Source organism: Oncorhynchus gorbuscha, linkage group LG24 (genome assembly GCF_021184085.1).
Source record: "Oncorhynchus gorbuscha isolate QuinsamMale2020 ecotype Even-year linkage group LG24, OgorEven_v1.0, whole genome shotgun sequence".
NCBI lineage: Eukaryota > Metazoa > Chordata > Actinopteri > Salmoniformes > Salmonidae > Oncorhynchus > Oncorhynchus gorbuscha.
In genome coordinates, this window is record NC_060196.1 from 60,714,726 (window position 1) to 60,736,140 (window position 21,415).

Sequence of the window (21,415 nt, forward strand, 5' to 3'; positions counted from 1 at the left end):
CCATGTATATCTCACTAGGTCAGGATATTAAACCTCCTCCATGTATATCTCACTAGGTCAGGATATTAAACCTCCTCCATGTATATCTCACTAGGTCAGGATATTAAACCTCCTCCATGTATATCTCACTAGGTCAGGATATTAAACCTCCTCCATGTATCTCTCACTAGGTCAGGATATTAAAACTCCTCCATGTATATCTCACTAGGTCAGGATATTAAACCTCCATGTATATCTCACTAGGTCAGGGTATTAAACCTCCTCCATGTATATCTCACTAGGTCAGGATATTAAACCTCCATGTATATCTCACTAGGTCAGGATATTAAACCTCCTCCATGTATATCTCACTAGGTCAGGATATTAAACCTCCTCCATGTATATCTCACTAGGTCAGGATATTAAACCTCCTCCATGTATATCTCACTAGGTCAGGATATTAAACCTCCATGTATATCTCACTAGGTCAGGATATTAAACCTCCATGTATATCTCACTAGGTCAGGATATTAAACCTCTCCATGTATATCTCACTAGGTCAGGATATTAAACCTCCTCCATGTATATCTCACTAGGTCAGGATATTAAACCTCCTCCATGTATATCTCACTAGGTCAGGATATTAAACCTCCTCCATGTATATCTCACTAGGTCAGGATATTAAACCTCCTCCATGTATATCTCACTAGGTCAGGATATTAAACCTCCTCCATGTATATCTCACTAGGTCAGGATATTAAACCTCCTCCATGTATATCTCACTAGGTCAGGATATTAAACCTCCTCCATGTATATCTCACTAGGTCAGGATATTAAACCTCCTCCATGTATATCTCACTAGGTCAGGATATTAAACCTCCTCCATGTATATCTCACTAGGTCAGGATATTAAACCTCCTCCATGTATATCTCACTAGGTCAGGATATTAAACCTCCTCCATGTATATCTCACTAGGTCAGGATATTAAACCTCCTCCATGTATATCTCACTAGGTCAGGATATTAAACCTCCTCCATGTATATCTCACTAGGTCAGGATATTAAACCTCCTCCATGTATATCTCACTAGGTCAGGATATTAAACCACCTCCATGTATATCTCACTAGGTCAGGATATTAAACCTCCTCCATGTATATCTCACTAGGTCAGGATATTAAACCTCCATGTATATCTCACTAGGTCAGGATATTAAACCTCCTCCATGTATATCTCACTAGGTCAGGATATTAAACCTCCTCCATGTATATCTCACTAGGTCAGGATATTAAACCTCCTCCATGTATATCTCACTAGGTCAGGATATTAAACCTCCTCCATGTATATCTCACTAGGTCAGGATATTAAACCTCCTCCATGTATATCTCACTAGGTCAGGATATTAAACCTCCTCCATGTATATCTCACTAGGTCAGGATATTAAACCTCCTCCATGTATATCTCACTAGGTCAGGATATTAAACCTCCATGTATATCTCACTAGGTCAGGATATTAAACCTCCTCCATGTATATCTCACTAGGTCAGGATATTAAACCTCCATGTATATCTCACTAGGTCAGGATATTAAACCTCCATGTATATCTCACTAGGTCAGGATATTAAACCTCCTCCATGTATATCTCACTAGGTCAGGATATTAAACCTCCTCCATGTATATCTCACTAGGTCAGGATATTAAACCTCCTCCATGTATATCTCACTAGGTCAGGATATTAAACCTCCTCCATGTATATCTCACTAGGTCAGGATATTAAACCTCCTCCATGTATATCTCACTAGGTCAGGATATTAAACCTCCATGTATATCTCACTAGGTCAGGATATTAAACCTCCTCCATGTATATCTCACTAGGTCAGGATATTAAACCTCCTCCATGTATATCTCACTAGGTCAGGATATTAAACCTCCATGTATATCTCACTAGGTCAGGATATTAAACCTCCTCCATGTATATCTCACTAGGTCAGGATATTAAACCTCCATGTATATCTCACTAGGTCAGGATATTAAACCTCCTCCATGTATATCTCACTAGGTCAGGATATTAAACCTCCTCCATGTATATCTCACTAGGTCAGGATATTAAACCTCCATGTATATCTCACTAGGTCAGGATATTAAACCTCCTCCATGTATATCTCACTAGGTCAGGATATTAAACCTCCTCCACGTATATCTCACTAGGTCAGGATATTAAACCTCCTCCATGTATATCTCACTAGGTCAGGATATTAAACCACCTCCACGTATATCTCACTAGGTCAGGATATTAAACCTCCATGTATATCTCACTAGGTCAGGATATTAAACCTCCATGTATATCTCACTAGGTCAGGATATTAAACCTCCATGTATATCTCACTAGGTCAGGATATTAAACCTCCTCCATGTATATCTCACTAGGTCAGGATATTAAACCTCCATGTATATCTCACTAGGTCAGGATATTAAACCTCCTCCATGTATATCTCACTAGGTCAGGATATTAAACCTCCTCCATGTATATCTCACTAGGTCAGGATATTAAACCTCCTCCATGTATATCTCACTAGGTCAGGATATTAAACCTCCTCCATGTATATCTCACTAGGTCAGGATATTAAACCTCCATGTATATCTCACTAGGTCAGGATATTAAACCTCCTCCATGTATATCTCACTAGGTCAGGATATTAAACCTCCATGTATATCTCACTAGGTCAGGATATTAAACCTCCATGTATATCTCACTAGGTCAGGATATTAAACCTCCATGTATATCTCACTAGGTCAGGATATTAAACCTCCATGTATATCTCACTAGGTCAGGATATTAAACCTCCATGTATATCTCACTAGGTCAGGATATTAAACCTCCATGTATATCTCACTAGGTCAGGATATTAAACCTCCTCCATGTATATCTCACTAGGTCAGGATATTAAACCTCCATGTATATCTCACTAGGTCAGGATATTAAACCTCCATGTATATCTCACTAGGTCAGGATATTAAACCTCCTCCATGTATATCTCACTAGGTCAGGGTATTAAACCTCCTCCATGTATATCTCACTAGGTCAGGATATTAAACCTCCATGTATATCTCACTAGGTCAGGATATTAAACCTCCTCCATGTATATCTCACTAGGTCAGGATATTAAACCTCCTCCATGTATATCTCACTAGGTCAGGATATTAAACCTCCATGTATATCTCACTAGGTCAGGATATTAAACCTCCTCCATGTATATCTCACTAGGTCAGGATATTAAACCTCCATGTATATCTCACTAGGTCAGGATATTAAACCTCCTCCATGTATATCTCACTAGGTCAGGATATTAAACCTCCATGTATATCTCACTAGGTCAGGATATTAAACCTCCTCCATGTATATCTCACTAGGTCAGGATATTAAACCTCCTCCATGTATATCTCACTAGGTCAGGATATTAAACCTCCATGTATATCTCACTAGGTCAGGATATTAAACCTCCTCCATGTATATCTCACTAGGTCAGGATATTAAACCTCCTCCACGTATATCTCACTAGGTCAGGATATTAAACCTCCTCCATGTATATCTCACTAGGTCAGGATATTAAACCACCTCCACGTATATCTCACTAGGTCAGGATATTAAACCTCCATGTATATCTCACTAGGTCAGGATATTAAACCTCCTCCATTTATATCTCACTAGGTCAGGATATTAAACCTCCTCCATATATATCTCACTAGGTCAGGATATTAAACCTCCTCCATGTATATCTCACTAGGTCAGGATATTAAACCTCCTCCATGTATCTCTCACTAGGTCAGGATATTAAACCACCTCCACGTATATCTCACTAGGTCAGGATATTAAACCTCCATGTATATCTCACTAGGTCAGGATATTAAACCTCCTCCATGTATATCTCACTAGGTCAGGATATTAAACCTCCTCCATGTATATCTCACTAGGTCAGGATATTAAACCTCCTCCATGTATATCTCACTAGGTCAGGATATTAAACCTCCTCCACGTATATCTCACTAGGTCAGGATATGTATGCCTCCATATATCCACTTGTTCCATTATATCCATGACATTCATGATTTCCTTAAGAGCATGAAGGTGGTAGTTTGTAGTGTGATTTCCTTAAGAGCATGAAGGTGGTAGTTTGTAGTGTGATTTCCTTAAGAGCATGAAGGTGGTAGTTTTAGTGTGATTTCCTAAAGAGCATGAGGGTGGTAGTTTGTAGTGTGATTTCCTTAAGAGCATGAGGGTGGTAGTTTGTAGTGTGATTTCCTTAAGAGCATGAATGTGGTAGTTTGTAGTGTGATTTCCTTAAGAGCATGAGGTTGGTAGTTTGTAGTGTGATTTCCTTAAGAGCATGAGGGTGGTAGTTTTTAGTGTGATTTCCTTAAGAGCATGAGGGTGGTAGTTTGTAGTGTGATTTCCTTAAGAGCATGAAGGTGGTAGTTTGTAGTGTGATTTCCTTAAGAGCATGAGGGTGGTAGTTTGTAGTGTGATTTCCTTAAGAGCATGAAGTTGGTAGTTTGTAGTGTGATTTCCTTAAGAGCATGACGGTGGTAGTTTTAGTGTGATTTCCTTAAGACCATGAGGGTGGTAATTTGTAGTGTGATTTCCTTAAGAGCATGAAGGTGGTAGTTTGTTGTGTGATTTCCTTAAGAGCATGAGGGTGGTAGTTTGTAGTGTGATTTCCTTAAGAGCATGAGGGTGGTAGTTTGTAGTGTGATTTCCTTAAGAGCATGAGGGTGGTAGTTTGTAGTGTGATTTCCTTAAGAGCATGAGGGTGGTAGTTTGTTGTGTGATTTCCTTAAGAGCATGAAGGTGGTAGTTTGTAGTGTGATTTCCTTAAGAGCATGAAGGTGGTAGTTTGTAGTGTGATTTCCTGAAGAGCATGAGGGTGGTAGTTTGTAGTGTGATTTCCTTAAGAGCATGAAGGTGGTAGTTTGTAGTGTGATTTCCTTAAGAGCATGAGGGTGGTAGTTTGTTGTGTGATTTCCTTTCCGGTTAGCAGTTAATTTCTCAATAACAATAACCCCAATGCACATAAGGGGGAGAAAAATGTATTTTTTAAAAGATTAAAAATCACAGTTATTATGCTGGAAAGTAGATAGCAGATGTTAATTCTTCCCTGTCCTCAGTGATTCTCCACAGAACAGAGGAACAGGATGTAATTTATAACACAACCCAAGCCTGTGGTTGACCAATTAGAATTCCTTGCAATAAAACCTGGGCCAATGGCCAAATAACAAGAATCCTGTTTCAGGTTCAATGCATAAACAATTTAGACGAATAACAACTTGACATGTAGCTATGAGTCCCTGACTGAAATTCCTCCCATGTCTCTGACCCATTAATCATGAAAACCACTATTTCCATTGATTGTTAATTTCCTTTTGACCTTAAGTCCTCTGCGTTGTGTCTTAAAAATATTCTTAAAGTCCTTTTGAGGTATTTAAAACAGTATTAAAATCTCCCACCATAATAATAGAGTATTTTATTGCTTGCAGGGTTGATCATTTATTATAAATATTGTCAACAAAGATCATCATTATTTGGTCCGTAAAGATTTATGAGCCTTATCTGTTTGTACAATAACATATTTCAAATCATCCATCTATCTTTAGGATCTATATGGACAATTTGCACATTCGGATCAAAATCATCCATTATGAATTTCTTTGCACATGGGAGAAATATATTTCAACCCCCGGTCCATTTTCCACACACCATCTAAAATTGTTGAATGAGTTTTCTGTAAACAATAGATATTATATATTTTTTTTTATTTGAGCCAGATAAATAGTGTTGCTCTTTTCTTACTATCTGCTAAGCCATTACACTTATAACTGGTTATACTTATTTCACAATTTATCATAATGATGAGATGCAAGTATCAAATCGATTTATCATAATATATGTTTGTAAATGTATCATTAATTTAAAAAGTACCATAGTCATGAATGTCCATTTGCTGTACCATGATATTTGCATTGCTACTAAGTAACCCTCCAATTGCTCTGCACTATTCCACCCGCTAAAGCCCATCCAAAGTCGGGTTGCCAACCCAGTGACCGACATGTGGGAAGTTAGCATAGCAGACTATAATGTGGGAAGTTAGCATAGCAGACTATAATGTGGGAAGTTAGCATAGCAGACTATAATGTGTGAAGTTAGCATAGCAGACTAGATGTCTATAATGTGGGAAGTTAGCATAGCAGACTATAATGTGGGAAGTTAGCATAGCAGACTAGATGTCTATAATGTGGGATGTTAGCATAGCAGACTAGATGTCTATAATGTGGGATGTTAGCATAGCAGACTAGATGTCTATAATGTGGGAAGTTAGCATAGCAGACTAGATGTCTATAATGTGGGAAGTTAGCATAGCAGACTAGATGTCTATAATGTGGGAAGTAAGCATAGCATACTAGATGTCTATAATGTGGGATGTTAGCATAGCAGACTAGATGTCTATAATGTGGGATGTTAGCATAGCAGACTAGATGTCTATAATGTGGGAAGTTAGCATAGCAGACTAGATGTCTATAATGTGGGAAGTTAGCATAGCAGACTAGATGTCTATAATGTGGGAAGTAAGCATAGCATACTAGATGTCTATAATGTGGGATGTTAGCATAGCAGACTAGATGTCTATAATGTGGGATGTTAGCATAGCAGACTAGATGTCTATAATGTGGGATGTTAGCATAGCAGACTAGATGTCTATAATGTGGGAAGTAAGCATAGCATACTAGATGTCTATAATGTGGTATGTTAGCATAGCAGACTAGATGTCTATAATGTGGGATGTTAGCATAGCATACTAGATGTCTATAATGTGGTATGTTAGCATAGCAGACTAGATGTCTATAATGTGGTATGTTAGCATAGCAGACTAGATGTCTATAATGTGGGATGTTAGCATAGCAGACTAGATGTCTATAATGTGGGATGTTAGCATAGCATACTAGATGTCTATAATGTGGTATGTTAGCATAGCAGACTAGATGTCTATAATGTGGTATGTTAGCATAGCATACTAGATGTCTATAATGTGGGATGTTAGCATAGCAGACTAGATGTCTATAATGTGGTATGTTAGCATAGCATACTAGATGTCTATAATGTGGGAAGTAAGCATAGCATACTAGATGTCTATAATGTGGTATGTTAGCATCCTTGGAAAAGAGCACACAGTGCCACCCACAGAACAGAAGCAGATCATTGGCTAAAAGTATTTCCAATGCTCTCACCTCGATTTGCTTTATACATAGCCATTAAAATATATATCTTTAAATATCGTATGTATTTTAATTTATATCATTAATAATTAATATGCGTAATAATGTTGGCAATTGGTGCAAAGGATTGCTACCTATAACCAGGAATTATATTACTTCTTTTGTTTGCGATAGCTTGCTCCTATCTATTATTTTAGCAAACAATTATTGTGATTCCTCCTATATTGTCCCTAACATCCTTACCCCCTTAGCCAGCCTGCCAACTTAGTGGCGTCTGACATAAGCACAGTCAATGTAGTCAGCTCAGCTATCCCCATTGAGACTGTGTCTGTGCCTCGATCTAGGTTGGGCAAAACGAAACATGTTGGTGTTCGCCTTAGCAATCTCACTGGACTAAAGACCTCCTCCATTCTTGTCGTTATTGTAAAAAATGGTGATATCTCACATCTCAAAATAGGGCTGTGAAGGTGAATGGAAAGGCACTGGAGCGACGAACCACCCTTGCTGTCTCTGCCTAGCCAGTTCCCCTCTCTCCACTGGGATTCTCTCCCTTTATTAACCCTATTACAGGGGCTGAGTCACTGGCTTACTTGTGCTCTTCCATGCCATTGCTAGGGGAGGTGCATCGCTTGAGTGGGTTGAGTCCCTGACGTGGTCTTCCTGTCTGGGTTGGCTCCCACCCTTGGGTTCGTGCTGTGGGAGAGATCTTCGTGGGCTATACTCGGCCTTCTCTCAGGGTAGTAAGTTGGTGGTTGAAGATACCCCTCTAGTGGTGTGTGGGCTGTGCTATTGGAAAAGTGGGTGGGGTTATGTCCTGCCTGTTTGGCCCTATCTGGGGGTATCACCGGATGCTGCCACAGTGTCACCTGACCCCTCCTGTCTCATGATTAATGGGTCAGAGACATGGGAGGAATTTCAGTCAGGGACTCATAGCTACATGTCAAGTTGTTATTCGTCTAAATTGTTTATGCATTGAACCTGAAACAGGATTCTTGTTATTTGGCCATTGGCCCAGGTTTTATTGCAAGGAATTCTAATTGGTCAACCACAGGCTTGGGTTGTGTTATAAATTACATCCTGTTCCTCTGTTCTGTGGAGAATCACTGAGGACAGGGAAGAATTATCTCTCTCTCTCTCTCTCGCTCTCTCTCTCTCTCTCTCTCTCTCTCTCTCTCTCTCTCTCTCTCTCTCTCTCTCTCTCTCTCTCTCTCTCTCTCTCTCTCTCTCTCTCTCTCTCTCTCTGTGTGTCTCTCTCTCTCTCTCTCTCTCTCTCTCTCTCTCTCTCTCTCTCTCTCTCTCTCTCTCTCTCTCTGTGTCTCTCTCTCTCTCTGTGTCTCTCTCTCTCTCTCTCTGTCTCTCTCTCTCTCTCTCTCTCTCTCTCTCTCTCTCTCTCTCTCTCTCTCTCTCTCTCTCTCTCTCTCTCTCTCTCTCTCTCTCTCTCTCTCTCTCTCTCTCTCTCTCTCTCTCTCTCTCTCTCTCTCTCTCTCTCTCTCTCTCTCTCTCTCTCTCTCTCTCTCTCTCTCTCTCTCTCTCTCTCTCTCTCTCTCTCTCTCTCTCTCTCTCTCTCTCTCTCTCTCTCTCTCTCTCTGTCTCTCTCTCTCTCTCTCTCTCTCTGTGTCTGTGTCTCTCTCTCTCTCTCTCTCTGTCTCTCTCTCTCTGTCTCTCTCTCTCTCTCTCTCTCTCTCTCTCTCTCTCTCTCTCTCTCTCTCTCTCTCTCTCTCTCTCTCTCTCTCTCTCTCTCTCTCTCTCTCCCTCACCTTGACATATAGTTGTTGGAACTCCTCTAGGTTCAGTATACCAGAGGGACAGTCTTTGAGGAAGCCTTTGTACCACTGCTTGAGCTCAGCCTCGTTGAACTCAGTACTCTTGGTGAGGTCATCCAGAACCTCTGGTGCCAGCTTGCTGTTTCCTTTCCCCATCACAAAGTCTCCTCTCTGGAGAAATAAACAAGAGACACAAGGAATCACACCATGATGGGACAATAAACTGATAATTGTTGGGAATGCACATAATCAGTTGATTGATCAATAAATCAATCAATAAATTAGGCCAAAGATTCAACCATCTCTGGAATACACACAATCAGTTGATTGATCAATAAATCAATCAATAAATGAGGCCAAAGATTCAACCATCTCTGGAATACACACAATCAGTTGATTGATCAATAAATCAATGAATAAATTAAGCCAAAGATTCAACCATCTCTGGAATACACACAAGCAATCAAATCACAAATCAATTATTCAATCAAATAGGAAATACACACAATCATATAATCAGATTAAGTCAAAGGAATATAATGAATATTGGGAGGCAGGCATGTACCCAAAAAGTGCTGTTAGTGCAGATGTTACTGTGTAGAGCAGATGCCCCTAGATAGGGCTCGTACTGTGTAGAGCAGATACCCCCAGATAGGGCTCGTACTGTGTAGAGCAGACCAGATACCCCCAGATAGTAGAGCAGGCAGATAGGGCTCGTACTGTGTAGAGCACCTACCCCCAGGTAGGGCTCGTACTGTGTAGAGCAGATGCCCCAGATAGGGCTCGTACTGTGTAGAGCAGATGGCCCCAGGTAGGGCTCGTACTGTGTAGAGCAGATGCCCCCAGGTAGGGCTCATACTGTGTAGAGCAGATGCCCCCAGGTAGGGCTCGTACTGTGTAGAGCAGATGCCCCCAGGTAGGACTCGTACTGTGTAGAGCAGATGCCCCCAGATAGGGCTCGTACTGTGTAGAGCAGATGCCCCTAGATAGGGCTCGTACTGTGTAGAGCAGATGCCCCCAGGTTGGGCTCGTACTGTGTAGAGCAGATGCCCCCAGGTAGGGCTCGTACTGTGTAGAGCAGATGCCCCCAGGTAGGGCTCGTACTATGTAGAGCAGATGCCCCCAGGTAGGACTCGTACTGTGTAGAGCAGATGCCCCCAGATAGGGCTCGTACTGTGTAGAGCAGATGCCCCTAGATAGGGCTCGTACTGTGTAGAGCAGATGCAGCTAGATAGTGCTCGTTCTGTGTAGAGCACCTGTCTCCAGTCTCGAAACGTGGCGTGACCTTGGACAATACCCTGTCATCTTCTGCGAAAATCAAAGCAGTGAGCCTCTCCTGTAGGGTCATACTCTACAACATCCGTAGAGTCTGACCCTACCTCACACAGGAAGCGGCGCAGATCCTAATCCAGGCAGTTTTCATCTACTGCAACTTGCTGTTGACGTGGCTCCCCGCTTGTGCAACCAAACCACTGAATCTTATCTAGAACACTGCTAAAATATATTTAGATTTTTTTTACTTCTTGTGACTCTCAAACCCGGAACTGGGAGCGTCATCATAGCCTCAAACTAATTAGCATAACGCAGCGGACATAAATCTTCCTACAAAATCTTTCTATTCATGAAAATCAAAAATGAAACATATTGAGACACATCTTAGCCTTTTGTTAATCACACTGTAATCTCAGATTTTCAAAATATGCTTTACAGCCAACGCTAGACAAGCAGTTTGGCAGTCACTACAAATTTTCTGCGGGAGCCATCATGTGACCACTTGCTCAATGTGGTCCCTTACGGCTATTCTTCAACATAAATGCGTATAAAGACGTCACAATGCTGTAGACACCTTGGGGAATACGTAGAAAGCGTAAGCTCACTCATAGCCCATTCACAGCCATATAAGGAGTCACTGGCATGAAGGGGTTTCAAACAATGCGACACTTCCTGGTTGGATTTTTATCTGGGTTTCGCCTGTAACATCAGTTCTGTTGCACTCACAGACAATATCTTTGTAGTTTTGGAAACGTCAGAGTGTTTTCTATCCAAAGCTGTCAATTATATGCATAGTCGAGCATCTTGTCGTGACAAAATATCCCGTTTAAAATGGGAACGTTTTTTACCCAAAAATTAAAATACTGCCCCCGAGTTGCATTAAACACTTTTTTTGATTACTACATGATTCCATATGTATTATTTCATATTGGTTAAGGGTTTTTAAATAAGCATTTCACTGTAAGGTCTACACCTGTCGGTCTCAACCTTTTAAGTCCTTATTGAAGACTCATCTCTTCTGTAAGTCCTATGATTGAGTGTAGTCTGTCCCAGGGGTGTGATGGTGGATTGATAGGCACTGGAGCGACGAACCACCCTTGCTGTCTCTGCCTGGCCGGTTCCCCTCTCTGCAGTGGGATTCTCTGCCTTTAACCTTATTACAGGGGCTGAGTCACTGGCTTACTGGTGCTCTTCCATGCCGTCCCTAGGAGGGGTGCGTCATTTGAGTGGGTTGAGTCACTGACGTGATCTTCCTGTCCAGGTTGGTGCCCCCCTCGGGTTCGTGTCATGGAGGAGATCTTCGCGGGGTATACTCGGCCTTGTCTCAGGGTAGTAAGTTGGTGGTTGAAGCTATCCCTCTAGTCGTGTGGGGAATGTGCTTTGTCAATGTGGTGTGGTATTATCCTGCCTGGTTATCCCCGTCTGGGGGTATCGTTGGACGGGGCCACAGTGTGCCCCGACCCCTCCTGTCTCAGCCTCCAGTATTTATGTTGCAGTAGTTTATGTGTCGGGGTGCTAGGGTCAGTCTGTTATATCTGGAGTATTTCTTCAGTCTTATCCGGTGTCCTGTGTGAATTTAAGTGTGCTCCCTATAATTCTGTCTTTTTCTCTCTTCTCTCAGAGGACCTGAACAATAGGAGCATGCCTCAGGTCTACCTGGCCTGATGACTCCTTGCTGTCCCCAGTCCACCTGGCCGTGCTGCTGCTCCAGTTTCAAATGTTCTGCCTGCGGCTATGGAACCCTGACCTGTTCACCGGACGTGCTACCTGTCCCAGATCTGCTGTTTTCAACTCTCTCCCTCTACCACACCTGCTGTCTCTAACTCTGAATGGTCTGCTTTGAAAAGCCAACTGATATTTACTCCTGAGGTGCTGACCTGCTTCACCCTCAACAACTACTGTGATTATAATTATCTGACCCTGTTGGTCATCTATGAACATTTGAACATCTTGGCCATGTTCTGTTATAATCTCCTCCCGGGCACAGCCAGAAGAGGACTGGCCACCCCTCAGAGCCTGGTTCCTCTCTAGGTTTCTTCCTAGGTGCCTGCCTGTCTAGGGAGTTTTTCCTAGCCACCGTGCTTCTACACCTGCATTGCTTGCTGTTTGGGGGTTTTAGGCTGGGTTTCTGTACAGCACTTTGTGACATCGGCTGATGTAAAAATGGCTTCATAAATACATTTGATTGATTGTATTTGGTGTATGTGACAAATACAACTTCATTTGATTCGATTTGACTGGGGAAAAATAGCTACAACAAAGGTTAATGGTGAGCTGGAGGTTTTCCTCCTTTGTATTAACAAATAACCAGGTAAAGACAGTAGAACATATCCTTGTATATCTGTCTATGTATCTCTCTCCCCAACTCTCTCTGTTGTTAGAACAGGTCTCCTCTCTCTGTTGTTAGAACAGGTCTCTCTCTCTCTCTCTCTCTTCTGTTGTTAGAACAGGTCTCTCTCTCTGTTGTTAGAACAGGTCTCTCTCTCTGTTGTTAGAACAGGTCTCTCTCTCTGTTGTTAGAACAGGGTCTCTCTCTCTCTCTCTCTCTCTGTTGTTAGAACAGGTCTCTCTCTCTGTTGTTAAAACAGGTCTCTCTCTCTCTCTCTGTTGTTAAAACAGGTCTCTCTCTCTCTCTCTCTCTGTTGTTAGAACAGGTCTCTCTCTCTGTTGTTAAAACAGGTCTCTCTCTCCCCAACTCTCTCTCTCTCTCTGATGTTAGAACAGGTCTCTCTCTCTGTTGTTAGAACAGGTCTCTCTCTCTGTTGTTAGAACAGGTCTCTCTCTCTGTTGTTAGAACAGGTCTCTCTCTCTCTGTTGTTAGAACAGGTCTCTCTCTCTTTCTCTCTGTTGTTAGAACAGGGGTCTCTCTCTCTCTCTGTTGTTAGAACAGGTCTCTCTCTCTCTGTTGTTAGAACAGGTATCTCTCTCTCTGTTGTTAGAACAGGTCTCTCTCTCTGATGTTAGAACAGGTCTCTCTCTCTGTTGTTAGAACAGGTCTCTCTCTGTGTTGTTAGAACAGGTCTCTCTCTCTCTCTGTTGTTAGAACAGGTATCTCTCTCTCTCTCTGTTGTTAGAACAGGTCTCTCTCTCTGTTGTTAGAACAGGTCTCTCTCTCTCTCTCTGTTGTTAGAACAGGTCTCTCTCTCTCTCTCTCTCTCTCTCTCTCTCTGTTGTTAGAACAGGTCTCTCTCTCTGTTATTAGAACAGGTATCTCTCTCTGTTGTTAGAACAGGTATCTCTCTCTCTCTGTTGTTAGAAGAGGTATCTCTCTCTCTCTGTTGTTAAAACAGGTCTATCTCTCTGTTGTTAGAACAGGTCTCTCTCTCTGTTGTTAGAACAGGTCTCTCTCTCTCTCTCTCTCTGTTGTTAGAACAGGTCTCTCTCTCTGTTATAAGAACAGGTATCTCTCTCTGTTGTTAGAACAGGTATCTCTCTCTCTCTGTTGTTAGAACAGGTATCTCTCTCTCTCTGTTGTTAGAACAGGTATCTCTCTCTCTGTTGTTAGAACAGGTCTCTCTCTCTGTTGTTAGAACAGGTCTCTCTCTCGCTCTCTCTCTCTCTCTCTCTCTCTCTCTCTGTTGTTAGAGCAGGTCTCTCTCTCTCTGATGTAGGAAACAGGTTTCTCTCTCTCCCTCTCTTTGAATTTAATTTAAAAGGATAATTGGTATGGGAAACCCATGTTACCATCGTCAAAGCATGTGAAATGGGGTGTGGGCATTGTTGACGTGGGGGGGGGGGGGTGTGGGCATGGTTGACGTGGGGGGGTGGGGGTGTGGGCATTGGTTGACGTGGGGGGCATTGTTGCCGTGGGGGGGTGGGGGGTGGGCATTGTTGAGGTGGGGGGGGGGGGTGTGGGCATTGTTGACGTGGGGGGGTGGGGGTGTGGGCATTGGTTGACGTGGGGGGGTGGGGGTGTGGGCATTGTTGACGTGGGGGGGGGTGTGGGCATTGTTGACGTGGGGGGGTGGGGGTGTGGGCATTGGTTGACGTGGGGGGGTGGGGGTGTGGGCATGGTTGACGTGGGGGGGTGGGGTGTGGGCATTGGTTGACGTGGGGGGGTGGGGGTGTGGGCATGGTTGACGTGGGGGGAGTGTTGATTGTTTGGGGTGGGGGTGTGGGCATGGTTGATGTGGGGGGAGTGTTGATTGTTTGGGGTGGGGGTGTGGGCATGGTTGACGTGGGGGAGTGTTGATTGTTTGGGGTGGGGGTGTGGGCATGGTTGATGTGGGGGGGGGAGTGTTGATTGTTTGGGGTGGGGGTGTGGGCATGGTTGACGTGGGGGGGGGAGTGTTGATTGTTTGGGGTGGGGGTGTGGGCATGGTTGATGTGGGGGGAGTGTTGATTGTTTGGGGTGGGGGTGTGGGCATGGTTGACGTGGGGGGGGGGAGTGTTGATTGTTTGGGGTGGGGGTGTGGGCATGGTTGACGTGGGGGGGAGTGTTGATTGTTTGGGGTGGGGGTGTGGGCATGGTTGACGTGGGGGGAGTGTTGATTGTTTGGGGTGGGGATGTGGGCATGGTTGACGTGGGGGAGTGTTGATTGTTTGGGGTGGGGGTGTGGGCATGGTTGACGTGGGGGGAGTGTTGATTGTTTGGGGTGGGGGTGTGGGCATGGTTGACGTGGGGGGAGTGTTGATTGTTTGGGGTGGGGGTGTGGGCATGGTTGACGGGGGGTGTGTTGATTGTTTGGGGTGGGGGTGTGGGCATGGTTGACGTGGGGGGAGTGTTGATTGTTTGGGGTGGGGGTGTGCATGTGGATGTGGCTGGTGGTGCTGTGGTCTGGAGGTAAGTCGTGGGTCCTCTATGTGTAGGTCCAGGGGGGGGGGGGGGTCCCGCAGGTCTGGGATGGTGTCTCGCTGGTCTGGGTGGGGTGTCTATTGATCGGTTGCTCCTGTGTGAAGTGTTGGGTATACGTTTGAGAGCGATGTCCTTTAGAGTCCGGGCCAAGGTGCCTTGTAGAGGTGGGCCTGGTCATAGAGACTGTTCAAGTCCAGGGTGGAGTGTTGGGCCAGGAAAACGTTTGGTTTTGAGGCACAGTCACGGGAAATACTTGCGTTTACCCGCTGTATTGTGGCGGGGTGGAAGTCTTTCCGTGGTAGCAGGGTGGAGATAACCACTTGTGCCTTGGGGAAAGTAGAAGAAGCCTTTTCAATCACTCCCTTCAGTGCTGTGCTCTCAGGTCGTTTGCACTTCTGTGTATTATTGGGTGGGTGAACCTAGTTGGTCCTCAGACAGAAGGTCTGGGTGAACCTGGCAGGTCCTGGGTGTCTAGGGCGCGCTGTCTAGTTGGTCCTCAGACAGAAGGTCTAGGGGTCCTCTGGGTGGTTGGTCCTCAGACAGAAGGTCTGGGCGCGCTGGGTGAACCTTGTTGGTCCTCAGACAGAAGGTCTAGGGCGCGCTGGGTGAACCTAGTTGGTCCTCAGACAGAAGGTCTAGGGCGCGCTGGGTGAACCTAGTTGGTCCTCAGACAGAAGGTCTAGGGCGCGCTGGGTGAACCTAGTTGGTCCTCAGACAGAAGGTCTAGGGCGCGCTGGGTGAAAGTTGGTCCTCAGACAGAAGGTCTAGGGCGCGCTGGGTGAACCTAGTTGGTCCTCAGACAGAAGGTCTAGGGGCGCTGGGTGAAAGTTGGTCCTCAGACAGAAGAAGCGCTGGGTGAACCTAGTTGGTCCTCAGACAGAAGGTCTAGGGCGCGCTGGGTGAACCTAGTTGGTCCTCAGACAGAAGGTCTAGGGCGCGCTGGGTGAACCTAGTTGGTCCTCAGACAGAAGGTCTAGGGGCGCTGGGTGAACCTAGTTGGGCGCTGGGTGAACCTAGTTGGTCCTCAGACAGAAGGTCTAGGGCGCGCTGGGTGAACCTAGTTGGTCCTCAGACAGAAGGTCTAGGGCGCGCTGGGTGAACCTAGTTGGTCCTCAGACAGAAGGTCTAGGGCGCGCTGGGTGAACCTAGTTGGTCCTCAGACAGAAGGTCTAGGGCGCGCTGGGTGAACCTAGTTGGTCCTCAGACAGAAGGTCTAGGGCGCGCTGGGTGAACCTTGTTGGTCCTCAGACAGAAGGTCTAGGGCGCGCTGGGTGAACCTAGTTGGTCCTCAGACAGAAGGTCTAGGGGGCTGGGTGAACCTGTTGGTCCTCAGACAGAAGGTCTAGGGCGCGCTGGTCTAGTTGGTCCTCAGACAGAAGGTCTAGGGCGCGCTGGGTGAACCTAGTTGGTCCTCAGACAGAAGGTCTAGGGCGCGCTGGGTGAACCTAGTTGGTCCTCAGACAGAGGTCTAGGGCGCGCTGGGTGAAGGTCTCAGACAGAAGGTCGCGCTGGGTGAACCTAGTTGGTCCTCAGACAGAAGGTCTAGGGCGCGCTGGGTGAACCTAGTTGGTCCTCAGACAGAAGGTCTGGGTGAACCTAGTTGGTCCTCAGACAGAAGGTCTAGGGGGTGAACCTAGTTGGTCCTCAGACAGAAGGTCTAGGGCGCGCTGGGTGAACCTAGTTGGTCCTCAGACAGAAGGTCTAGGGCGCGCTGGGTGAACCTAGTTGGTCCTCAGACAGAAGGTCTAGGGCGCGCTGGGTGTTTGGACACCAGAGTTTAGACACACTGTGTTTGGGAAAAAAAGTTTTTTTTCTTGTATATATTTCCCATTTGAGTCCATAAGGAGGACAATCTGTGTCTTGTGTATGTCCTCAGTGGGTGTGTGTGTGTGTGTGTGGGGGGGGGGGGTTGTCAGAAGGGCTATCAGGGTGGCTGACAGGGGGGGTGCTCAGAGGGGTTGAGAGCCCCTGGGCTTGGGGTTCTTCATTTGTCTGTTCTGCTGTGATGTCGACTCTATGGTCAGGGTCTGGTGTGGACTGTTCTGCTGTGGTGTCGAGACTTTTGTTGGGTGCTCAGGTGGGCTCTTCTGCTGGCTTCTCTGCGGGGTTGGCCACATCTCTAGTGGGTTGTTCTCTGTCACACGCCATCCCCCTCACCCTCTCCTCCATCCCCCTCACCCTCCCCTCCAGCAGTCTGACCCTCTCCTCCATCCCCCTCACCCTCTCCCCATCCCCCTCACCCTCTCCCCCATCCCCCTCACCCTCTCCTCCATCCCCTCACCCTCTCCTCCATCCCCCTCACCCTCTCCCCATCCCCCTCACCCTCTCCTCTATCCCCTCACCCTCTCCTCCATCCCCCTCACCCTCCCCTCCATTCCCCTCACCCTCTCCCCATCCCCCTCACCCTCTCCCCCATCCCCCTCACCCTCTCCTCCATCCCCTCACCCTCTCCTCCATCCCCCTCACCCTCTCCCCATCCCCCCTCACCCTCTCCTCTATCCCCTCACCCTCTCCTCCATCCCCCTCACCCTCCCCTCCATTTCCCTCACCCTCTCCTCCATCCCCTCACCCTCTCCTCCATTCCCCTCACCCTCTCCCCCATCCCCCTCACCCTATCCCCCATCCCCCTCACCCTATCCCCCATCCCCCTCACCCTCCCCTCCAGCAGTCTGACCCTCTCCTCCATACCCCTCACCCTCCCCTCCATTCCCCTCACCCTCTCCTCCATCCCCCTCACCCTCCCCTCCATTCCCCTCACCCTCTCCTCCATCCCCTCACCCTCTCCTCCATCCCCCTCACCCTCTCCCCCATCCCCTCACCCTCTCCCCCATCCCCCTCACCCTCCCCTCCAGCAGTCTGACCCTCTCCTCCATCCCCCTCACCCTCTCCTCCATCCCCCTCACCCTCTCCCCCATCCCCTCACCCTCTCCTCCATCCCCTCACCCTCTCCTCCATCCCCTCACCCTCTCCTCCATCCCCCTCACCCTCCCCTCCATTCCCCTCACCCTCTCCTCCATCCCCTCACCCTCTCCTCCATCCCCCTCACCCTCCCCTCCATTCCCCTCACCCTCTCCTCCATCCCCTCACCCTCTCCTCCATCCCCTCACCCTCTCCTCCATCCCCTCACCCTCCCCTCCATTCCCCTCACCCTCTCCTCCATCCCCTCACCCTCCCCTCCATCCCCCTCACCCTCCCCTCCATTCCCCTCACCCTCTCCTCCATCCCCCTCACCCTCCCCCATCCCCCTCACCCTCTCCCCCATCCCCCTCACCCTCCCCTCCAGCAGTCTGACCCTCTCCTCCATCCCCTCACCCTCTCCTCCATCCCCCTCACCCTCTCCCCCATCCCCCTCATCCTCTCCCCCATCCCCCTCACCCTCTCCTCCATCCCCTCACCCTCTCCTCCATCCCCTCACCCTCTCCCCCATCCCCCTCACCCTCTCCCCCATCCCCCTCACCCTCCCCTCCAGCAGTCTGACCCTCTCCTCTCCTGGGTCTGGTTAACAGGGTGTTGTTGTACTGGACTGTTGTCTGGGTCTGGTTAACAGGGTGTTGTTGTACTGGACTGTTGTCTGGGTCTGGTTAACAGGGTGTTGTTGTACTGGACTGTTGTCTGGGTCTGGTTAACAGGGTGTTGTTGTGCTGGACTGTTGTCTGGGTCTGGTTAACAGGGTGTTGTTGTACTGGACTGTTGTCCGGGTCTGGTTAACAGGGTGTTGTTGTACTGGACTGTTGTCTGGGTCTGGTTAACAGGGTGTTGTTGTACTGGACTGTTGTCTGGGTTGAAATTCCGCTGGGGATGGCTCGTTTGTGGGGTTATATAATGTAGAGGTCTAGTGCTGACTAGAGTGTGATCACCTACTGTTCCAGCTCCACCTTCCTTACCTCCAGCTGGGTAAATGTATCCTTCATTTCAATGAGGGAGTAGTACTCTGTGCTGGGAGGTTGACTTTCCGCTGGGTGTGGCTCGTCTGTGGGGTTATATAATGAAGAGGTCTGTCTGACCCGCTCGGGGTGGGGGTATCTTTCTCAAGGGAGAGCTTCTCCTACTTGGCTCATTCTTTGATTAGGTGAAAGTCCAGCTGAGACTGTTTGGGGGTTGCCCTGTCCCATTACTGTTCCAGACTCATAGAGATTTATATTAGCTGACTCAGAGTCCTCGTTGTTAAGTTTCCTGAGTTTCCACCCCTCGTTAACACCCCCCTCTCTTAAACAGAGGGGTAATGTGCTAATATAGCACCCCCCTCTCTTAACTTCTTATGGTACAGGGGACGCTTGCAGCGCGGCAATGAAATAAAAATGATATAAAAAAGTTAAGAGACACATTTTTCTGACTATTACAAAAATGGGAACATCAGCAAACTTATCTTCCACACAAACTCCTGGCAGTGCTATATTAGCACACTACCCCTTTGTTAACTTATTGCCCAAAATTTAATTTAAGGTTCTCTGAAACATTTTACTGTCATTCTTCATATAATTTAATCTTTGTTCCAGTTTTTTATTCTGTTTGTTCAGTTTACTCACGTGTTTTTCTTCAAATTGCATTGTGTTTGACGAGCAGCAACGCAGTCAGACTTATTTGCCATTCCAATTGCTTTGTCCTTCTCGACCGTAAAATGATTCAATTCTTCATAAATCCATGGGATTGAAAAAAATATATGCTTACTGTCATTTTCTTACAGTTTTTTTCGATTGCTAAATGACAGTGGACACAACTGGAGTCACATGTGCAAAACTCTAACTACAGTCTGCACAGCAGCAGTTCATGTGGACCAAACTCTAACTACAGTCTGTACAGCAGCAGTTCATGTGGACCAAACTCTAACTACAGTCTGCACAGCAGCAGTTCATGTGGACCAAACTCTAGTTCGTTTTTCATTGCTTGAACACAGTTTTCAAAACGCTACACACTTATCCAATGACTTTAACCACAACCTGCACAACACTGTGGATTTACAGCACTTTGTTCAAATGCTAACACACTGCTGTCAAAACTGTGAACCACACATTCAAAACGGAATAGATTTCAGCCTTGTGCCTTTCAAACACTGCTGATTGCAATTTCAGCTGAAAGGCTAATCAGGTGTCTTGTTTTAGACTTGTTAGTGAACACACACACATATTACAGTATATATAGGTAGAGCTCAGAAAGACTCATTTTGGAAATGGAACAAGGAAGATGGGTTCGTGGAGGGAGAAGGGTGGCAGGGAGAGGGTGGATGCATGGAGGAAGACAAAGAAGACAAAGAGCTGTTATTTCTGCTGAAATAAGGGCTACACTTATAGACCATGTCGTGAACCATGGTCTCTCATTGAGAGAGGCAGGGTTGAGGGTGCAACCCAATCTGCAAAGATCCACAGTGGCATCTGTAATGCAAATTTTCCATCATGCAAACAGGTGAGAGTTACATCCTTACAGTAAATGAAAACATTACAGGAATCTATTTTGTATTGCAATTATATAATATTTACACAGATATATATTACAGTAAGTTTGACTGTAAAATATATTTTTACAACAGGACCCAAAGGCTGCCCCCAATAGGGGGAAGAGGAAAAATATTTTCAGATGCGCAGGAAAATGCTATCATTGACATGGTTGTTGTCAACAATGCAATAAAACTGCGGGAGATTCAAGATAGAGTGCTGGCTGATAATGATATATTTGAAAATGTTAATTCTGTCAGCACAACAACTATTGCTCGAGTCCCAAAGAAACACCAAGTTACAATGAAACAGTTACACACTGTACCGTTCGAGAGAAACAGTGACCGGGTAAAAGAGCAAAGATACCAATATGTCCAGGTAAGATGTCTGAGGTTACGTACACAGCTATACAAAATATTTACAGTTATAAAAAAACACTAGCATTTCTACAGTAAAACTGTGCACTTACTGTTTTTCAGAGAGTAATGGAGTTGGAAGCACTGGAAAGACCATTTGTATTTATTGATGAAGCTGGATTTAACCTTGCCAAAACACGGCGCAGAGGAAGGAATGTTATAGGTCAAAGGCCACTGTGGAGGTTCCAGGCCAAAGGGGGGGAAATATCACCATGTGTGCTGCAATGGCCAATGATGGTTTGCTTCTCAACACACCACTCATTGGCCCATACAACACAGAAAGGCTTATAGCTTTCCTAGAACAGCTCTATGCTCAGCTAGTGCCAGCAGAACAGGGGGAGCCAGTAAGAAACCCCCAAGTTTTTGTCATAGTTTGCGATAACGTTGCTTTTCACCACTCTGCAGCTGTCACAGATTGGTTTGCAGCACATCACAGATTTATGGTTTTGTACCTGCCTGCATATTCACCCTTCCTCAACCCAATAGAGGAGTTTTTC

The 21,415-nt window shown here is 46.0% G+C and overlaps 1 protein-coding gene across 1 annotated transcript in view; it reads right to left on the reverse strand.

The window, feature by feature from the left end:
- Positions 1 to 21,415, reverse strand: part of hpcal4 (hippocalcin like 4) — a 108,065-nt gene that overhangs the window by 28,221 nt on the left and 58,429 nt on the right. Inside the window, exon 2 of the mRNA XM_046327268.1 lies at positions 9,001 to 9,177. Coding sequence (XP_046183224.1) covers positions 9,001 to 9,162 — 162 coding nt within the window. The 5' untranslated portion in view covers positions 9,163 to 9,177. The remainder of the gene's footprint in view (positions 1 to 9,000; positions 9,178 to 21,415) is intronic.